The sequence below is a fragment of the Pseudoliparis swirei genome, chromosome 21, assembly GCF_029220125.1.
Source record: "Pseudoliparis swirei isolate HS2019 ecotype Mariana Trench chromosome 21, NWPU_hadal_v1, whole genome shotgun sequence".
Taxonomy (NCBI): domain Eukaryota; kingdom Metazoa; phylum Chordata; class Actinopteri; order Perciformes; family Liparidae; genus Pseudoliparis; species Pseudoliparis swirei.
In genome coordinates, this window is record NC_079408.1 from 5342986 (window position 1) to 5361600 (window position 18615).

Below are 18615 nucleotides of genomic sequence, written 5' to 3' on the forward strand. Positions count from 1 at the left end.
ATCAAAACCGATAAGGGGAATATCGGCCGTTATGGATCGGCGCGATCAGATCGGAGCATCCCTAATATATATATATTATAATTAGGGCTGTGAAACGATTAAAAATTTTAATCACAGGTTTCTGTGGATTAATCTTTTAGTTAACTAGTTCCTGTTGGATTGCAGCAGCGTTCAAATAGTTAACAAAAGGCTTTCAGGTCTCTTCAAAAGGATTCACTGGAATCTGAGTCCAAATCTGATCTTTAAAAGTGTTATATGATTTAGGATCTCTTTAAACCAACTGTTATGTGTCGGCGGGAGAATGTGTTTCCACTTCAAAAGTACGAGGTGTCTAGCTAACGGCGTCGTGAAGGCCAGGAAGCGTCGCCCTGCCGATGGCAGTTTGTGTGTGTAAGCGAGTCACGTGAAACCGCGAAAAGCCATTAAAGCTCAAGCGGGTAAACTCAGGCAAGTAAACGCAGCATAAGGCGCTCAGAGGATTCAGAGTTGATGGGCGATGGGACCGTTGAGAATTTAGTACCGATGTCAAAGAAAAGACTTTAAGGTGTTTAAAGTCATACGCGGGTAAAGCCATGGAGATAAGCCGCTTAAACTCTCAGGAGTAAACGCAGCTTATGGCGCTGAGAGGATTCAAACTTTTATTTATTTTTGTTTTGTTTTATTTGTTTTATTTTTCTTTATGATTTTGTATTGATTTTGCAAACACAGGAATGAAGAATAATACCACTTCCAAGAAGTGGGGGTATACAGAACGGTGTATACAGAACATTCAGTCGTTTGGAAAAATACAAAATCATGAAGGAGGGATGGGGGGTTAATCAGTGTTGTCACGGATGCCAATATATAGGAGACAACAATTTCAGTTTCTTAGAGCATTGTTGAGTATTTCGGCACAACACACACAGAGAACCAAACCGCACAGAGAACCAAAGCGCACTCAGACAAGATCAACTTGTTAGCTACAGAAGACATGTATCAACAAACAAGTCATTGGAGAAATGCAGCTTTTCGCGTAGAAACCCTTCATCATCCATCATGAGAGCGTTACCACCAGTGAGGACGCTCAGAAGACCCACGCATGGAGAACTGAGCCACTGGAGAAAGCCCTTTGCGGGGCTGAAGGTCTCGGTCAGAGCTACGACCGAGATGGTGGCTAACAACAAGATCAAGTTTGAGAACACTTTGAATCTCGAGCGGTTGGAAAATAATCGTCTGTGACTAAAGAAAAGACTTCCCTCCAAACAGAGCTCCACGAGGCCAGGTCAACAACAAAGACCAGCTGGAGACATAGCAGCTCTGAACGAGACGGTGAAACAAAGGCCGCTCGACCTCAAGGCCGCTCGACCTAAAGGCCGCTCGACCTCAAGGCTGAGGACAACAACAAGCTCCAGTTGGAGTAAACGCAGCATAAGGCGCTGAGAGGATTCAAACTTTTTATTTTTATTTATTTTTTTATGATTTTGTATTGATTATTTTACTTATTCATTTTAATTTTATCCTAGTTAACTAGAAATTAAAATAACCCACAAGCCTCCAAAAGAACAAAGGCACTGGTAATGGTACTCCTGGTTTACTGGGATGGGGTTCGATTCCCTGTAGTGTCCGGCTACTTTTTTGGCATAAACGTGGTTGAATATTTTCATTGTCACTGTTTCTGAAAATAGTGTTTCATGCTTCCTGTATATATATACACATACGTTGTTCCCCCTGTGCTGCTACCTTGTCGTGGTGGGGAACCTTGCGTGTCTCTGTGACCCGGATAGCGATACCGACGGGGGCTAGCCCCCAGCAGGCGGCTTTAGCTCAGTGGGGTAAGAGGGCCGTCCTGCAACCGCAAGGTTGTGGGTTCGATCCCCGCTCTCCCCATTAGTTGCAAGTCGAAGTGTCCTTAAGCAAGGCACTGAACCCCCAGTTGCTTCCCGGGCGCTTCACCGCAGCCCACTGCTCCTTAATAACTAAGGATGGGTTAAATGCAGAGAACTAATTTCCCCTTGGGGATTAATAAAAGTGTATATTCTATTCTATGTCGGGCAGGTATTCCAGGTAGAATCCAGACAAAAAACAGCACCTGGTCCACCAGGTTGGGGGTTGGGGGTTGGGCGCGGGGTCAACAAACCCACCCTGTAACAAGACATACTGTTACGGAAACTTCTACGAATACTACTACCACGGACCTCGCAGTAGACTCGAGCCAACCTATTGGCAGTATGACCGTTATTTTTCACAGCACTAATATATACACATATATATACATACACACACATATATATACATACATATATATATACAGACAGACATATCATGCAGCAGCAGGACAGCTAGAGCCCACAGAGGAGCTCACACCAGCCGCAAATCGCTAAGTGAGATCAGAAAAGTTAAATGTCTATGTGTGTGTGGTGTGTGTGTGTGTGTGTGTGTGTGTGTGTCAGAGCAGTGCTCAGTGACAGAACCGCTGGACCCCTGACAGCTAGGTAATGTCGAAATGAGCTATCGATCGCCCCACACTGAGGCGAGGGAGCAAACGAGTGCGAGAGGGAGACAGAGGATCCGTTTTTTTGATTTATGTATTCTCCAGCATATTCTGTCTCGGTTTAATACTGTATGTACTTCTACAGATAGCCTTGAACTTTTGGTGATCACTTCATGAATTTACTCCATTTCTTTGTTAATCTTACGAAAAACTAATTCTCACTTTAAATGTGAAAAAAAGTCATGACGACCATGACTGTCAAGACCCTGTTTCACACCCAGTGCTTAAAACCCAAAACAGGACCGCCTGCTTCTGTTTTAATGTGATTTTACACACCAGCAAACTGAAAACATGGGTGGTATTCTCCAATAATAGTACATTCACTTTGTGTTAGTTGGAGGTACCCTACATGCCGGGATCTTTCAGTCTGTAGGTTTTGCAGACATGCAGTTCAGCACCACGGAGAGCTCCACAGAGTGAACAACATCACCCTGATAGCTGGTTTCAAGATCAAATGAATAAAGAAAAATGAATGAAGCCAGAGGGAGGTGTGTCCGGTTGTACTTACTGGGTGCTTGGCTGAGATTCTCCCCGTCACAGCACTTGTCTGGTTCCATGTCGAGGAAACAGAGTTCTGATGTGGTGGAAAGGGAGTCAGAGAAAACCAACATTTAGAGGCACAGATTGACAACTAGTCCAACCACAATGAAATACTCCCATCACATAACATACATGTTTCCATGAGTCGACTATGTGACCAGCAATGTTTCTATATAGGTGATTCATATCCAACTCGGCTTGAAAACAACAGCTGTGAGCCTCAGTACCATCATCTCTCTGATTCTGCTTTTGGACCGACCACCATCAACACCTCGTCCGACAGCTTGATGCCCGATCTGAACAAGCTGTTTGTAGAATGTAGTGCCGTTGGTGCAACAAGCACGACTCGCACCCACACTGTTGCTGCTCTATTGTGCTCTATTGTGCTACATATAAATCAGGCATGAAAACGGGTCAGGGGTGAAAAAGGTGAGAAGGATAGGCGCACGGGGGGGGGGGGGGGGGGTGCTGGTGACTTCCACGAACATCGATGTCGGACGTTGTAATCTGTAGGTCCTCCATTCTGCCACCAAGTCAGTGATCGGGCCCTATAATAATAGTAATATTGTGTATAATATGGTCATTCATGAACCAACTTCCTTTTTTTTTGGCGTGAACAAGTCTTCAAGTCTTGAGCTCTGCTGAGCCACGAGTCTGTTCCTTGAGTCTGTTCTGCCTCTACCTGGTTGTCACGATCTTATACCATACCTGCCATAAATATCATGATAGGCTACTGATACATTACCATAAAACAGTATACCATAAATAAGACACTGGTATATTTATCTATAATAGTAATAAATAAAATATCTGTATGGTTCACTTTTTACCAACTTTTTCAACACTTAACAAATGGCAGTAATATTAGTATTCATACCTGCAAACTCATGAGGGGTGAAAAAGGTGACAACGGGGGGGGGGGGTGCAGGTGATTTTTTTTCTTCACCACACCACATCCACGTTTTTTGAAGCCTCAAAGCTTTTAGAACCACAACTAGTCATTTTATTGTTCTGACCACAAATCTAAATAATGATAATAAACAGTATAAGAACAAAAGGTCCTCCGCTCTGACTCAGCCCTGTAATGATAGTAATAACAAATATACATTGTCATTATATATAATATGGTTAAAGTCATTCATGAACCAACTTCCTTTTTTTTCCTGAACAGTCCTCGTGGACTTTTCCCTGAATCTGTTCTGTCTCTACCTGTTTGTCACGATACTCATATTATAACTTCTATACATATTACATACCTGCCATAAATATCATGATACCCAATACCAGAATTCAATACAATACCATAAAAACAATATGGTACCATAAATACGAGACTGGTATATTTATCTATAATAGTAATAAATAAAACATCTGTATGGTTCACTTTTTACCAACTTTTTCAACACTTAACAAATGGCAGTAATATTAGTATTAATACAGCCAGATATGAATGAAACTACATGGTTCCATCAGAGCATTGATTATACACTATGAGGCCGTTAGTCTCTGACCAGATGATACAGAGTTCATCAGGATGAGCAGCTGGAGAGTTACACAACTTTACAGACTGAAGCATTTCACTTCTGGCATCTTTTTATTTGTTAAGCCGAAGTCTCTAAAGCTGCGCCACTTCTCTCGCTGTGAGCTGCGCAGCGCAGTGTGCGCAGACAGCTCGACACGGAGCAGCGCGTGCGCTCTGATCGCTCTTTTAATGAAGTATCGATACTAAACATATGCTAAATCACGTTGTGTTTAACGTACGGGTACTTTGTTAGTGTCGCTACACCGTGCAGCGTGACAGCAGCAGATGTCGCGGCTAACATTCAAGCTAACCTGAACCCCCAAACGCTGAAGACATCTTGACGCTGATTGGCCGAGACGCGACATGTCCCATCAAAGATGTTCTATTGCGAAGAGCACCCACTCCACATTTTCTCCGTGTCCCACTCCAATCTCATAAACGCCGGCCGGCCAATTGACCCCCCCCCCTACCCCAAAACAAAAACTCTTCGGATCTACACGATTCACGTAAGTCACCTATTTTGGTTTCAAAACGGCGAATTTCGCCGAAAGGTGAGGGATTCTCATGCCTGATAAATATATATATATATATATAACAGCAGTAACATGACTGATATTCCCACCAGCATGAGCAACGATAATAGTATTAGGAAGGTCTAGAAAAATCCACATTTCAAAGTAAGCAAAAAGGGGGTTACACTCCTGTAAAAGATCTTGTTTGTAAGACATTGTTGTTTGTTCAATTTGTGAGAATAAGTTTACATTTGACAACTGCTGTAGGCTCACCTTGCTCGCCATGCATGAGAGAATCCCATCGACAAAAGTGGACTTGATTTTGTGGACCTGTGGGTTACAACGCAGACTGTTGTTACAGGAAAGTCAAGGGTGATGAAGCCGCTCCACGACGTCGCCCTTTAACCCCGTGCTTTAGTTGAGCCTTTAAAAAGCAGAGCTACACACTGTTCCTCTTCAACAGAATGGTTATAACACGACTCTCCAACTCTAACCGTAAGATTGTATTTTAATTAGTGCTGTGAAAAATAACGCGTTAACTCAGTTAATTAAATTACAGGTTTAACTAGTTATTTATTTTTAACGCATGCGCAGAATGAGCTTCCAATCCGTCTGTTGTTGGTCGTCGGGACGAAAAAAAAGTCACTTGCAAAATGAGCTTCCAATACACCACTTCAATCTGAACTCTGTCCGCTCTCATGCAGACGGTCTGTTCATCGGTAATGATCCTTCCGCAGGTTCACCTCCGGAAACCTTGTTACGACTTTTACTTCCTGTAGATCAGGGTCTCAACACGTCGATCGCGACCTGCCAGTCGATCGCGGCGTAGTGTCGGTAGATCGCATGACATTAAAGAGATTGGCCCGCTCCCTGACATGTTCTCTAGAGCACGTCTTTGTTCTTTTATTAAACTAAACGTCTGTTGTTGATCGTATCTCCACAGCAGCATGTCATTTCTGTCTCTTCGCGTTGCGTTAACACTTATCGATCTCCGTCTCGCGCCACAGAGCTCCGTGCGCGCATCGGGACCGAGCAAAAAAAAGTCACTTGTCAATCTGTCCCCGTGTCCGGGCCGGTGAGGTTTCAGCTTTGCAGCGGTGTCCCCGCCGTCCCTTTCATCACGGCCCAGTTCATGAAGAAAACCCACACAGTCAGTTTGCCTCAGCAGCTGCTAGAGGAAGACTAGAGGCCTTTAAATTGTATCATGGTGGAGTTAATGGTTGACAAACAAGAGAAAAATGTTCTGTTTCACCCTCCTGTTACCTTTACATTTACTAACATATTTTACCCTCGGGGTCAATTTGACCCCAGCAATTAAAACCTCCAGAAAATTATTAGAATTAATATTGCTTCCCAAGTTTAAGTGTGAGGTACTTTATGTTTGTTTGTTGACTACCTAAATAGCCCTTTACATAAATAAAAAAGTTGATATTTCTTATATGTTTGACACAGTGAAAAACAGCCTGGGGTCAAATTGACCCCAAAGAACACCGACATTAAACATTGAATGGGGTCAAATTGACCCGAAAGGTAACAGGAGGGTTAAACATTCTGTTTAGGATGAAGATGTATTAATGTTCCATATGGAAGAAAACTGCTAAATAACTGCTGAGTTGCAGCACCATTGTATAGAAGAATGTATAAATGTATATATCCGTCTTTTGTCATAAATCTCTATGTTCTCACAAAATATACCGAGAATATCGGTAATATGTGATTAATCATGATTAATCCACAAAAACCTTTGATTAACCCGATTAAAATTTTTACTCGTTTCACAGCCCTAATTTTAATAGGTAAATACGATGATTCTCACCAGCACGGCATATGATTAAGAAGCAGCTGAGAACATGTCTGACCTGTCTGTACTCGAGGATGATCTTTGGCAGCGGGTGCAGGTCCTGAAGCTGCAACAACTACAACAAAACCAGACAAAGAAGATAGATGAACTGTTCATCAAATACTAAGAATCAATGATAATCCATTCCATGAATTAGATGTGCAGGTGTATATATGTATGCCTCTGTACCTTCAATTAAGAACGAGCTGGTTTTTTTTGTGATTAAAGGACTAAATCAACACGTGTACGTGTGTGTGTTTGTGTGCGCCGTACTGCAGCTTCTGATGTTGACTGCTGTTGTTTATTGACGGTCTTGGGAAGTTTCTTGTTCTCGCAGCGCTCATGGAGGCACAGCTTCTCAAACAGGACCTTCAAACGTTGTGAAACCACATATTTCAAAACATCGAAAACCCACACACAATACAGAGAAAAACACAATGACGAACCCATGACGTGTACACACTGTTCGTAGTTGAGTGCTGCTGGTGACCAAGAAGATCTGTCCTGCTGCTCGGTGGGCGTCCTGCTCCAACTGCTTCATCTTGGTCTGACAGAGAGAGACAGAGAACGTCAGAGTGAGAGGCAGGGAGGGAACAAGAGAAGATCAAGGTTTATAAAGAAATGTGTTTTTAAGCTTTGTTTTAGGCAAAGTGCCAGCACGAATTTACTAATCAAAGGTCAGATCATAAACATCCATCAGTAACTGGAACAATGCGTCACTCGTAGCCACTCAAAACAAATACAAATTGTCGTTAAATATTCATAACTAAGAACTAATCTATAAATAAATGTGTTGTTATGCAATATTAAAGGCTGATAACCTTCACGATTACCAAACTAATTTACCTGGACTATAGAAGTCAAGTTGTCTGGAGTTGAGAACGTAGCACAGTCTGGAAAGTCAGTCTACATTTTTTACATTTGATAATAATAGCTTCATTTCATGTATTTCAACTTTTTAAATCATGTTTATTAAAATAAATTCACTTTTATGCCAGGCGCTATGTATCAAGAGTAAAGTGCATTTAATGCCATCAAGATATCTCACATCTTTGTGAGTGTTTCTCCAGATTGGCCCTTCTCTCACTCGGTGGATGTAACGCCAATTAAAATATTGGGAGACGGTCGTCTATTTATGCCAATATAATGAGATAACTCATTTCTGTAGCCTGGCGACTGTTATCTTGCCAAAAACTTTTAAAGTTTAATACATTATTGAAAACTTTTTGTAGGCCTGGGTTTGAACCCTGCTGTGAAGACGCAAGGTTATTTTAGGAGACAGAACTAGTTTCTCCTTCCTCTCGATGGCCAAAAGACAACGCCCCTTGAAATCTGTGAAATACACACATCAGTCACACAGCGCATTAAGATCACACACAGAATAACTAACACAGCCAAAACACACACACAAACACTCAAATGATAAAAAACCTAATCCATGTCCACACACACACACACACACACACACACACACACACACATACACACACACATTCCTGCTCATACAATATACATTTTTCTTTACCACTGGGGTGACATCCACACACCAGCAGCTCATTACAAGTCTGACTGAAGTATAAAAAACTTCTTAACCACTTTGGAGGTGAACAAGAGAGCGAGGGAAGAGGAACAGGGGCAAAGAGAGAGAAGTGAAAGAGAGGGGAGAGAATGGGGTGATGGAAATGAGAGAGACCGCAGATGGAAAGCAACAGAAAGAGGAAAAGAGAGACTGGTTTGGACACGGGGTCGGACAGAGAACATTCAAGGGAAAGGCCAACAGTCAGGCCGAGATGTGGGAGTGTGTGTCGGCTGTGAAGCTGATCTCGAGTCACGAGGGCAACGCACAGATGGCTCTTCTCATTTTTCACCCTCGTCTTAAGTGTTCATTCCACCGCGCAAATATCTTTATGGCCGTCTGGAATGAAGCCAAGTGGTCAACGAGAGTGGTGTGAAGATGTTTCAGGTACATGTCAGAACAACGGCTTATTGGCACATTGTTTGTGCGTCTGGCTGAAGTCGAGTTCGGTGTGTGCGGGACTTTAGCCGGACTGAACGTGACCGGCGACGGGCACAGCTGTCGGGGCGACAAGGAAGAGCAACGAAGGAGAGGAGGGTGGAGAAGAGATGGGTGGAGAGGCCCGACAGACACGAGGAAAAAGAAGCGAAAGAGGAAAAATTGGAGGAGCTGGCTGGCATAAAAAAGGTGTACTTCTCGCTCTCCGCCCAGAGCAGCCTCCAGACTGCCTCGTCAATGTTGGACGCTCGCCCTTTAGTCCTGTGTTCGACCCACAAACGTAGCGGGTGTAGCAGGAACCTCATCAAAGAGTGGACTTCTCAAGCTGACGTGATGGTTGAGCACAGAAGGATGTCCGTCTGATCTGAATTGTGTCTCAATAGCACAGACAGAGCGGGGAAGAGGTTTACGACGTGACGTTTGCCCGACTGAATTTAACTAACGCCGGCTGACGAGACAAAAGAGCACGTGAGCACGTTTGTGAGATGAGGAATCCTCCATTTGGTGTCGAGACGGGTGAACTTGACAGCTCAGATCACAGTAATTCAACAGGACAGGGACATGCGTGAGTGCACTCACAGCTTAATATTACAAAAACACAAGCGCACACACACACACACACACATATATAACTCTGCCGCAGTCTGCAGAAACTTCAGTGCCTCAGTGTGTGTGTGTGTCGAGGCAGACAGCGACGCTCCTTCCTGCTAAGCCTCCTGAAGGAGAAAGACAGTCTCTCCATCCTATTTATAGTAACGCGGCATGACACCAAACTACTTTCTCTACACAACAATACCCCTGCTGGAACTTGCAAGTTCACAATATCTGTCTGTGTGTCTTTGTTGTGTGTGTGTGTGTGTGTCTGTGATTCTTCTCAAATGTGGTCTCCAGGATTGTTTTTGATCTGTGTGCAAACAGGACAGGTCCCGCAGGATGTCTGCCCACCACATCAATAATCCTACCCACAAGAAGAAAAAGAAAAATTACATTTTCCTTTCCATTTCAGGCTCGAGAGGGTTTTGTTTTCTGTGGTTTCCCCAGAGATCTTTCTCCTGTTTCTCGTATACTAACGCTGTTTTGTTCCCATTTGTATAAATACAGCAGCTGAGAGTGATTCAGTACAAATATGAGCTGCCCCTAAACTTCATATCTGCACGCAAGTTTTTCTATTATGTTTGTTTGAGGAAAACACAAGGTGTTGCGCAAGATAAATAATCTTATTTTGTAACTGCCTTTCAGAATGTCCAGTTTGCTGTACGCTTATATAAGCTGAAGATTAGGAGACTGTTCAGGAATATCACATTCTTACGATGCGCTTTCTTGGTATAATTCTGATCGTCTCCAGATCACAAGATCAGTTCATGCACATAATTCATAATTGTAAAATAAATTCATATCACAACAGATTACAGTTGTGAATAGGAGCTAAAGCATTGACCCACTTGTGTCTATAAATCCCTGTGACTGTTAACATGAATTAGAACACTTATTCCGCCCTGTGCTGCTGCAGTATTTCACTTAAAACCAGGCATGGAAACAGGTAAATTAAGTTACCTCAAATTAAATCTTGGAACCATCAGCTATCGGTCCAAGGGGTTTTATTTCTTGGGTTCCGGTGAAGCCAACGGATATCCAGGCCATGACTTCCTCTTCCATGCGCTGCTCATTGTTTACAATCTGATGAGTAACTTCAGATGCGAGCCTGGAATTTGAGTTCAGAGACGAAGTGCAGATTGTTTCACAGGTGGCCAGTTTACACGCCGCTTCTAAACCAATCAAAGCAAACTCGTTGTCAGACGACGGCCGCTGGGTCCACACATTACATTTCGACCAACGCGTTTGCTCTCCACACGGACTGTTTACCTGCATCCAACCGAAGACTGCTCGAGCGTGATTGGTCAACACAACTTGTCCAAGAAATGAAACCCAGAACGCTTCAGATTCCAAAATATTTTCTCCCTTTGTTGACAGAATCTGTGTCGATAGAGATGACCTAACATGTGCCTGGTTTTCAAGAGGGAAATCAAAATTCCCCATGAGGTAAACAGTGATAGCTCCTGGCTGTGAGAGATAAGTCACCTCTGCCGTCAGCCAAATGGAAAACTCTATTAATCAAATGCTCTATTTATTAATAACACTAAACAGGAAACTATAAAATACATTAGCCATAACATTTAATGCACCGCATAGATGGGTGATGTTGATCCTTACCCCCAGCAGCTCTGACGTTCTCTTAAGAGCTTCTTTGTCCACGTGGATGCGATGGCTCTCCATGGCTGAAACCCCACAACACACGTTTAATGTGTTATTATGAATTCAGAATTGAATGGTGATGAGAAAAGAACAGGGACGTGTAAATCTGAAGGATGGACACTATTGATTGAATCAGAGCATTGACAACATTTGTAGTCATGTAATATTGTGTCTTCGTCTTAGCCGAGACAAACTCCAAGCTTATTTTGGTTATTCAGGGATATTTCTTCAAGAAAATGGCAGTTCGTAAGGCCGAAAACTTTAAGATGTCACAGTATCCCAACATGTGTAATACTAGAAAAAAAAAGAAAAAGAAAAATGGTTCCCACCTGCCAGAACAGAGATCATGTTCAGCTCCATGTCCGAGTACAGCCGCCACAGCCCTTGGCTCTACGCACACAAGTAGTCGGTCAGGTAAAGTGTTGCGTGTCTACACTGTATGAACAGGCGTGCGAGCATACATACAACTAACCTGTAGTTTAAAGCATAGCTCCATGTTGAGCCAGTACAGCGAATAGAGACCTGAGATGACCTGAGACACCTGAGAGAGCGGATGATGCAATGGCTTTACACATTCATGGAGTTCAAGGAAGAATAGGCGGTCCAGGTACCAGGGAGCCGGTCTTCGAGGCATCGCTGTCCAAAATGTAAATTCCAGCCCTGTCCTTAAATAGTGGATGTTACTACCACAACTTTTCCGATGGCCCCTCTGGCCCTGCATCTCCAACCTTGGTGTCATCTTCCATCAAACCCTCTCTTTTGAACGCCTTGTCAATCACATCACAAAAAACACCTTTTATCAAATAAGTATTTCCCGTCCCCCCTGCCCCTCCTCCTCAGCCTGCTGAAACACTCATCCCCGTCTTCATCACCTCTCGACTAGACTACTGCAACAGCCTCCTGTGCGACAGATCCGTGTCCTCATTGCATTCCTTCCCTAACCTTCTTGGTTCCCATGGCCGGTATCGTACGGGGCCTTTTGCTGTGTCTGCTGAGAAGCTCCGGGTAGCAGGAGGAGGGATTTGCAGGATCCAGTAGCCACCCCGACACCTGCGGGTCATGGATACGACAGCCTGCCACTGGAGAGAGAGGACAGCTCGTTATGATATTGAGCCGTGTTCAATATGCTGCACTGTGTACTGATGAGAGGATCCACATGTTTGGAGATTACATCACATCTGTAGGAATATAGAAATGTGCCGCCATTTGTTTTGCCGCTGTGTGACGCAGGAGATGTTTGGCAAGTATCTTCTTTCTTCTAACCCTCCTATTACCTTTGGGGTCAATTTGACCCCATTCAATATTTAACGTCTCTAAAAAAATGATTGACATCTTTTTTTTTTATATTCATATTTCATGACTTTTCCTAATTTATGGGGGACAACTGGGAAAACATGAAATTCACATGATGATATGTTTTCAATGTCCTGAACACAACTTGTAAACATCTGTGTTCTTTGGCTGTTTTTCACTGTGTAAAACATATAAGAACTAGAATGGGCACTCGGTAGAGCGCATACCTTCGCATATCACAAGATTGGGCATTGAATAATGAACATTTTGGCATTAGTTGCATGCCAATTGGACAAAAATGTATCGTGCTATGGTCAAAAAAAGATTTAGACCTTTCCATGACCTTGACCTTTGACCCGATTGATCCCAAAATCTAATCAAATGGTCCCCGGATAATAACCAATCATCCCACCAAATGTCATGCGATTCAAGAAGATGTTGACCTGTTCATGACCTTTGACCTTGACCTTTGACCCGATCGATCCCAAAATCTAATCAACTGGTCCCCGGATAATAACCAATCATCCCACCAAATTTCATGCGATTTGGTTCAATACTTTTTGAGTTCTGCGAATAACACGCATACAAATAAATAAATAAATAAATAAATACACGGCGATCAAAACATAACCTTCTGCATTTTCAATGCGAAGGTAAATATCAACTTTTTTATTTATTTAAAGGGCTATTTAGGCAGTCAACAAACAAACATAAAGTACCTGGTACTTCAACTTGGGAAACAATATTAATTCTAATCATTTTCTGTAGGTTTTAATTGCTGGGGTCATGTTAGTACATTTGAAGGTCACAGGAGGGCTAAAGATGTCACCGAAATCATCAACACTGTTCGTGAGGGAAGAAACTACCACCTTTCCACTGTATTGTGTGTTTGTTTTGTGTATACACATTCATTGTTTGTGCTTTGGATGTTTTGCCTGATGCTGTTGACAACACTCGATGGAATAAAGAAATACTAAAAAAGAAAGCCTCAACGTTTGATACTTAAAGAGACAAAATGACAATGATGATGAGAGCAGTGTTTTGATGTCGGAGTAAACTATTGTACGACGTGTTTCTACGTTTGGCATTTGCGTGTGTGCTCTACCTTGTTTCCAGCTGAGCTCTGGTCGGTAAAATTGCAGAGCTGTACAAAGTAAATCCTTGGCTTTGTAGCACACCGCCGGTTGAGAGCTCGATAGCACCAGCAGCAGCATATCTCTACAAAACACAGACAGTTATGTGCTCCTGTTTTGAACTAAATCAGAATGAAACCATCAGCCGTTTGTTTTTTATGGAAGCAAATGTATAAGTGGACGTTACTGTCCACTCACTTCATCCACTGCCAGCAGTGTGTGGATGAGGAAATGACATCGTGTGAAAAGCACTTTGAGTGGTCGGAGGACTGGACATGTGCTAGACAAAAGTACAAATCTATATTCACACACATACACACACACACAGACACACACACACGCACGCACTTGGTAAAGAGCTCCTGGCTTTGGTGTGTGTGTTGCTGGGCCCACGCAGGTGTGTGTTCCAGTTTCAAGTAGACCAGACAGTCGTTTGGCTCCAGCGAGTCCTCTGGTGCGCTGCGGTCCAGCTTGTTCTTCATCAGTACGAGGAGGCCACACACTTCTGGAGTGAGCTTCTTTATCGAGGATCAGAGACGGACGTTAACGGGAGCAAACAGTCAATAAAGCAGCGAGCCACAACAGATAGCTCCTTTACAGTTGAAGAAACTAGAACCATTATTTAAAATGTAACTTAGCCAATCACAATGTCAAGTCTCTCGAATTCATCCGCCACAAAAATAAAACCCCTTGAAGCCGAGCTCTGCTCACCTGTTCTGGGTCCAACTGAGTGGTTCCATCTCGGTACACCAAGGTGAGCACCAGCGCCTTGGTCTTCCCCGCCCTCTCGAGCATTTGCATTTTCTCGTCTGGGTTCATCTTCCACGAATCCCTCACTCTGGGGTCAGAGGTCAGGGTAGCAGTCAGACAGCCGGCTTTAGATTGGTTCTGGAGCTCATTGCCGTCCGCCGCTTCACGAAATAGCTCTGGCCCATTTATCTCCTGGCCGGGCCCACATTTGGCCTGCTTGTGCTTACGTGGTTTGCCAGTGACGGCCGATGCGGTCTGTTTGGAAGCGTTCCTAGCTCTCTGCCGGATTTGTCGAGTTTGCTCCGGGGCACACGAGTCTTCGTGCATCCCCGACATTGTTCCTGTTTTATGTGAAGGACTGACTTTATTCTGAGGCTCTGGCGGTTCAGATCGGGGTTCAGGGACACAGGTCTTGGACCTGGCTCTCTTCAGCTCACCTACTCCTCCTTCCTTTGCCTTTTCTTGAGAAGACTGAGGTGCTTCCCATTTTGGATGACGCCTGGTTGGACAGCTTTTAGGAGGGGGGTCAGCGTATTGGCGCTGAAGTACTTCGTGCTTCCTCTTTAAGGGGAAGGAGGGGATCAGAGGAGGATGACGTGAATGAGTTTGCGAAGTACGTAGTTGGCCGTTTCCCATTTCTTGGCTTGCTTTTGTGACATACGAGGCCAAGTCCAGTCCCGAGGAGGAGGTTCGTCCTGCAGCAGAAGCGCTTGCTAGGCTGAAGCTTCTTCCTCTGACGTTTCCATGAGTGTCCTTTGTTACACAGAAAATCAATACAGAAGAGCAAATGAGTTTAGAAGCACAATTCAGACAACGGTTCTTATCTAATTATTCTACAATCATGTTTAGATGACACACACTATGCGAGAGAGAGGAAGTGAACAGGTGAGCAATACAGAGGGAAGAGAGGAAGAAGGAAAAAGGAAAGGGTAAGATGTGAAGAGAGGAACGCTCTTCTCATTCAGCCGCCGGCGCCGTGGCCCAGACAGAAACACAGACAGTCAAGTCACTGTTTGTCTGACTGCCTGAACGAGTGTGACACTCGTGCTTGTTCACATATATTCATTTTTCATGAAGAAAAAAACAGCGTGTTTTGTCTGGATGAAGATGAATATTTGTCTAAGACGTATATATGAATACAGAAAGTATGTGTTCTTTGGTGTGTACGTATGTAATGTAATAAATATGATGTAACATAGTGAGCACTGGGAGACTAAAATAAATAATAGATATGACCAAATCACCAAAATATAGAAGATTGACATCAAACAGATATGTTATGATTCCCTAGAGGTCAATGAAGAGGAGGGAGGGGAACTTTGAGTCCCGTCTCCCAAAACTGTACCCTCACCTCCCTGTAACCTTCCCAGCATCTTAAAAACATCTCCATTATTCACAGCTGTAACGCCGCTCTTTATTTATGCAGCGGCGCCGAGCGCGTGCACGAGCACTTACGTTCTTCGAAATCTAGGTAGGAGTTGTGAAGTCGGGTATTCGGAGGAATTTCTCCGACTACGTGTGAGTTCATGGATGCACACGATTCCGTATGTCAGCAATATGGAGGAATTCCTGTGATTCAGCTCCCTGGGGAGAGTCTTCCTCATTTGCCTGTAAACACAACCCGTTTTCCTGCTGACAAAGTCGTGAACCCCCCCAGGATCTAGATAGAAAACCGAGGTCGGCCCTGGCTCGTAGCCCAGTGCTAGGATCTGGAGGGAGGGAGCGAGGGAATGGATTGGTGTTTTCTGCTGATTGTAGCAATAACGTGAAGCCTTCTTTCTCTCCTTCTCAATCTCTCAGCCTCTCCCACTTTTCTCCCCTTTAGTTCTCTCGCTGCATCGTTTCTCTATCCCTCTCCCACACCCTCCCTCTCTCCACATCCCTTTATCGTCCTTTGTCTTTGCTGCTCTCTCTTCTTTTCTGCCAATATGTATCGTCGGCTACTTTGTCAGGACTTTTTCTTTCTTACTTTACGACTCATTGGGGAGCTATCATTTGTCAGCGCGCCGCAATACTGGCGACAGCACCCGGTTCCACGCGAGCCAGATTGATTTCCATGTGCATCGGGGAAATAGAAGCCTAATCCCTTTAAAAGCAGCTATTAAAATTTCAGGACTTGTTGGTGTGTCGCTGATTTCGAAATTAAAAGAAAAGTACACACGTGGAAGCAAGTGAGCTTAACTTTTCCCATTTAAAGTGCCTCACGTTGCTGCTTTTATGGATCTGAGGCATGTCAGCTGTCGTGTGCTGCCGTGTCAGTATTATTACACACTTAAAGACTCACGTGTTTGCTGTTATTGTGCTGGTGGTCTCCAGGGAGACAGGGCGCTCTGAACCCTGACCTTTTGGGCCTGCACTCCTGGGACAACGTTGGCGTGGAACTACTTCCTCTCCCCGAGTCCTCTACGGGGAGGAGGGGGGACGAGATAAGAGCATTTCCATCAGATCGTCACTTTACCGACATGCCCTCTATCGACGACCCCGCTCCCTCATGCAAGCACGTGTTGGACGAGGCACGTCCGGGCGCTACGCGGTGCATGCGTGAGACCTCAACAAGGACATTTTGTTTACGAGACAACTTGCAATGCGCTTGCGTGTGTGTTGTCGAGTGTGTGTGTGTTTGTGTGCGAGTTGACTCAGCGTTGTCTCAGCAGCTGAGACTCGAGCGTTCTTCCTGCAGCTGTAATGCGAGCCAGCACACAACATCCCTCGTCAGTGCTGAGGCTCTGTCGCCTCCGATTAAAAAAGCTGGCTGACAGCCACCAGCATTTGTTTGACACGACTTCAAAAGCTTCTGCACCTCGAGCACCGTTTTTCTTAGCGGGCAACTGGCATCAAAGGAAGGCTCCACAATTTGTATTAGTCAGAGAACTGCACTAACTTGTAAGTGTAGCTCTATAAACCCTAAAGCTGTAGCATTTTCCAGTAAAGCGGATTAATCCGGTACTCGTTCATATAATACAGCCCCCAATACTCTCTCAAGTAGCATTATAATAATTATCTCCCCTTTCTATAGGTAGCATTAATAATCCTCGAGTTGTTTAAATAGAGCCCGCCGTTTGGGGAAAACTGAGTGTGACAAGTTGACAACAAAACAAAAACACACTGTTTGCATTGGAGTGCATGGACTCCTTACGGATAGAAAGGTATTCTAGCACCATCGAGTGGTATTCATTCATTATAAACTTGCCATATTGCAGATTTCTTTCCCTCCTATTATTTTCTGAAATCTTCTAAAAGTTAAAACTACTTTCTACCACCTCAATCACTGAGTCGGAGTAGTTATACATTTATAACACGTTGATACGGGCAACTGGAATATAAATACTACGGATACAATTTAAAGACTATCACCTTATTATAGAAACCAAGATTCTGTTCATCAGTATTAATATGAATGCATTTACCTGTACTCCCATTTTCTCTGACCACAGGTGGCATCCCAGACTCATTTCGGTCGGCCCCCCTTTCTTCTGGCTCAGTGACCTCTCTATAATCTGTCTCACACTGGCTTTCTATTGCTCGGACATCAGAACAATGGCGCTGCTCCGTCTCCATCTTATCTTCGGTGCCTGCACAGCTCCCGCTCTGCACTTCCAAATCGACCTCCCTCACATCTTCTCTCTTCTCTGTGCTTCTCTCCAGGAGATCAGCAGCGGTGTCACCCGGGACTGATGTGGTGGGCTCGCACTGCATCCGGGGGTTCTCTGTGGGGAGCTCCTCTGCTGTCACAGTCCCACTCACAGTCCGAGGGGTATCAGCTTGGCAGCGGCTCACCTCGGGTTCTCCCGTAGATAGTGAGATGTTATTTCTGGGACGGCCAGTATGAGATATCTCTTTATCCTCAATGCTAGGTGTTGGTTCAGGTGTATCAAGTCTGTACTCAACGTCATTATCTTCCTCCTGCCCAGACTTCGCAACCTCAGGATAGAGGCTTTTGTCCATGTTACTTGGAATTATGGAATGTGTGTCTAAACGGGTGTTCTCATTGGTTCCCGGAAGTAGAATACCCTCCATTTGAATGGCTGATCCTTTCTCATTTGACATGTGTTCATCCCAACGTCTCGTCTTTGCACACGTTACTCCAGCCTGCATTTCATGGTCTCTGCCTGATATTTGTGCTGTACCTGCCTGCATCATATCTGAATCCACTCTCTGCTGTCCATCTTGACACAGTAGGCCTCCACCATCTCCTCCACCAATGACCTCTTCAGTGGGGTTGAATGGA

The 18615-nt window shown here is 44.2% G+C and overlaps 1 protein-coding gene across 1 annotated transcript in view; it reads right to left on the reverse strand.

Annotated features, from left to right (window-relative positions):
- Positions 1-14723, reverse strand: part of poln (polymerase (DNA directed) nu) — a 38994-nt gene extending 24271 nt beyond the window's left edge. The window contains exons 1-12 of the mRNA XM_056443275.1: positions 14349-14723; positions 13986-14155; positions 13610-13722; positions 12154-12290; positions 11684-11752; positions 11541-11601; positions 11170-11234; positions 7408-7491; positions 7218-7313; positions 6964-7020; positions 5378-5434; positions 3039-3104 (exon numbers count right to left, since the gene is read on the reverse strand). Coding sequence (XP_056299250.1) covers positions 3039-3104; positions 5378-5434; positions 6964-7020; positions 7218-7313; positions 7408-7491; positions 11170-11234; positions 11541-11601; positions 11684-11752; positions 12154-12290; positions 13610-13722; positions 13986-14155; positions 14349-14723 — 1350 coding nt within the window. The remainder of the gene's footprint in view (positions 1-3038; positions 3105-5377; positions 5435-6963; positions 7021-7217; positions 7314-7407; positions 7492-11169; positions 11235-11540; positions 11602-11683; positions 11753-12153; positions 12291-13609; positions 13723-13985; positions 14156-14348) is intronic.
- Positions 14724-18615: the final 3892 nt, after the last annotated feature.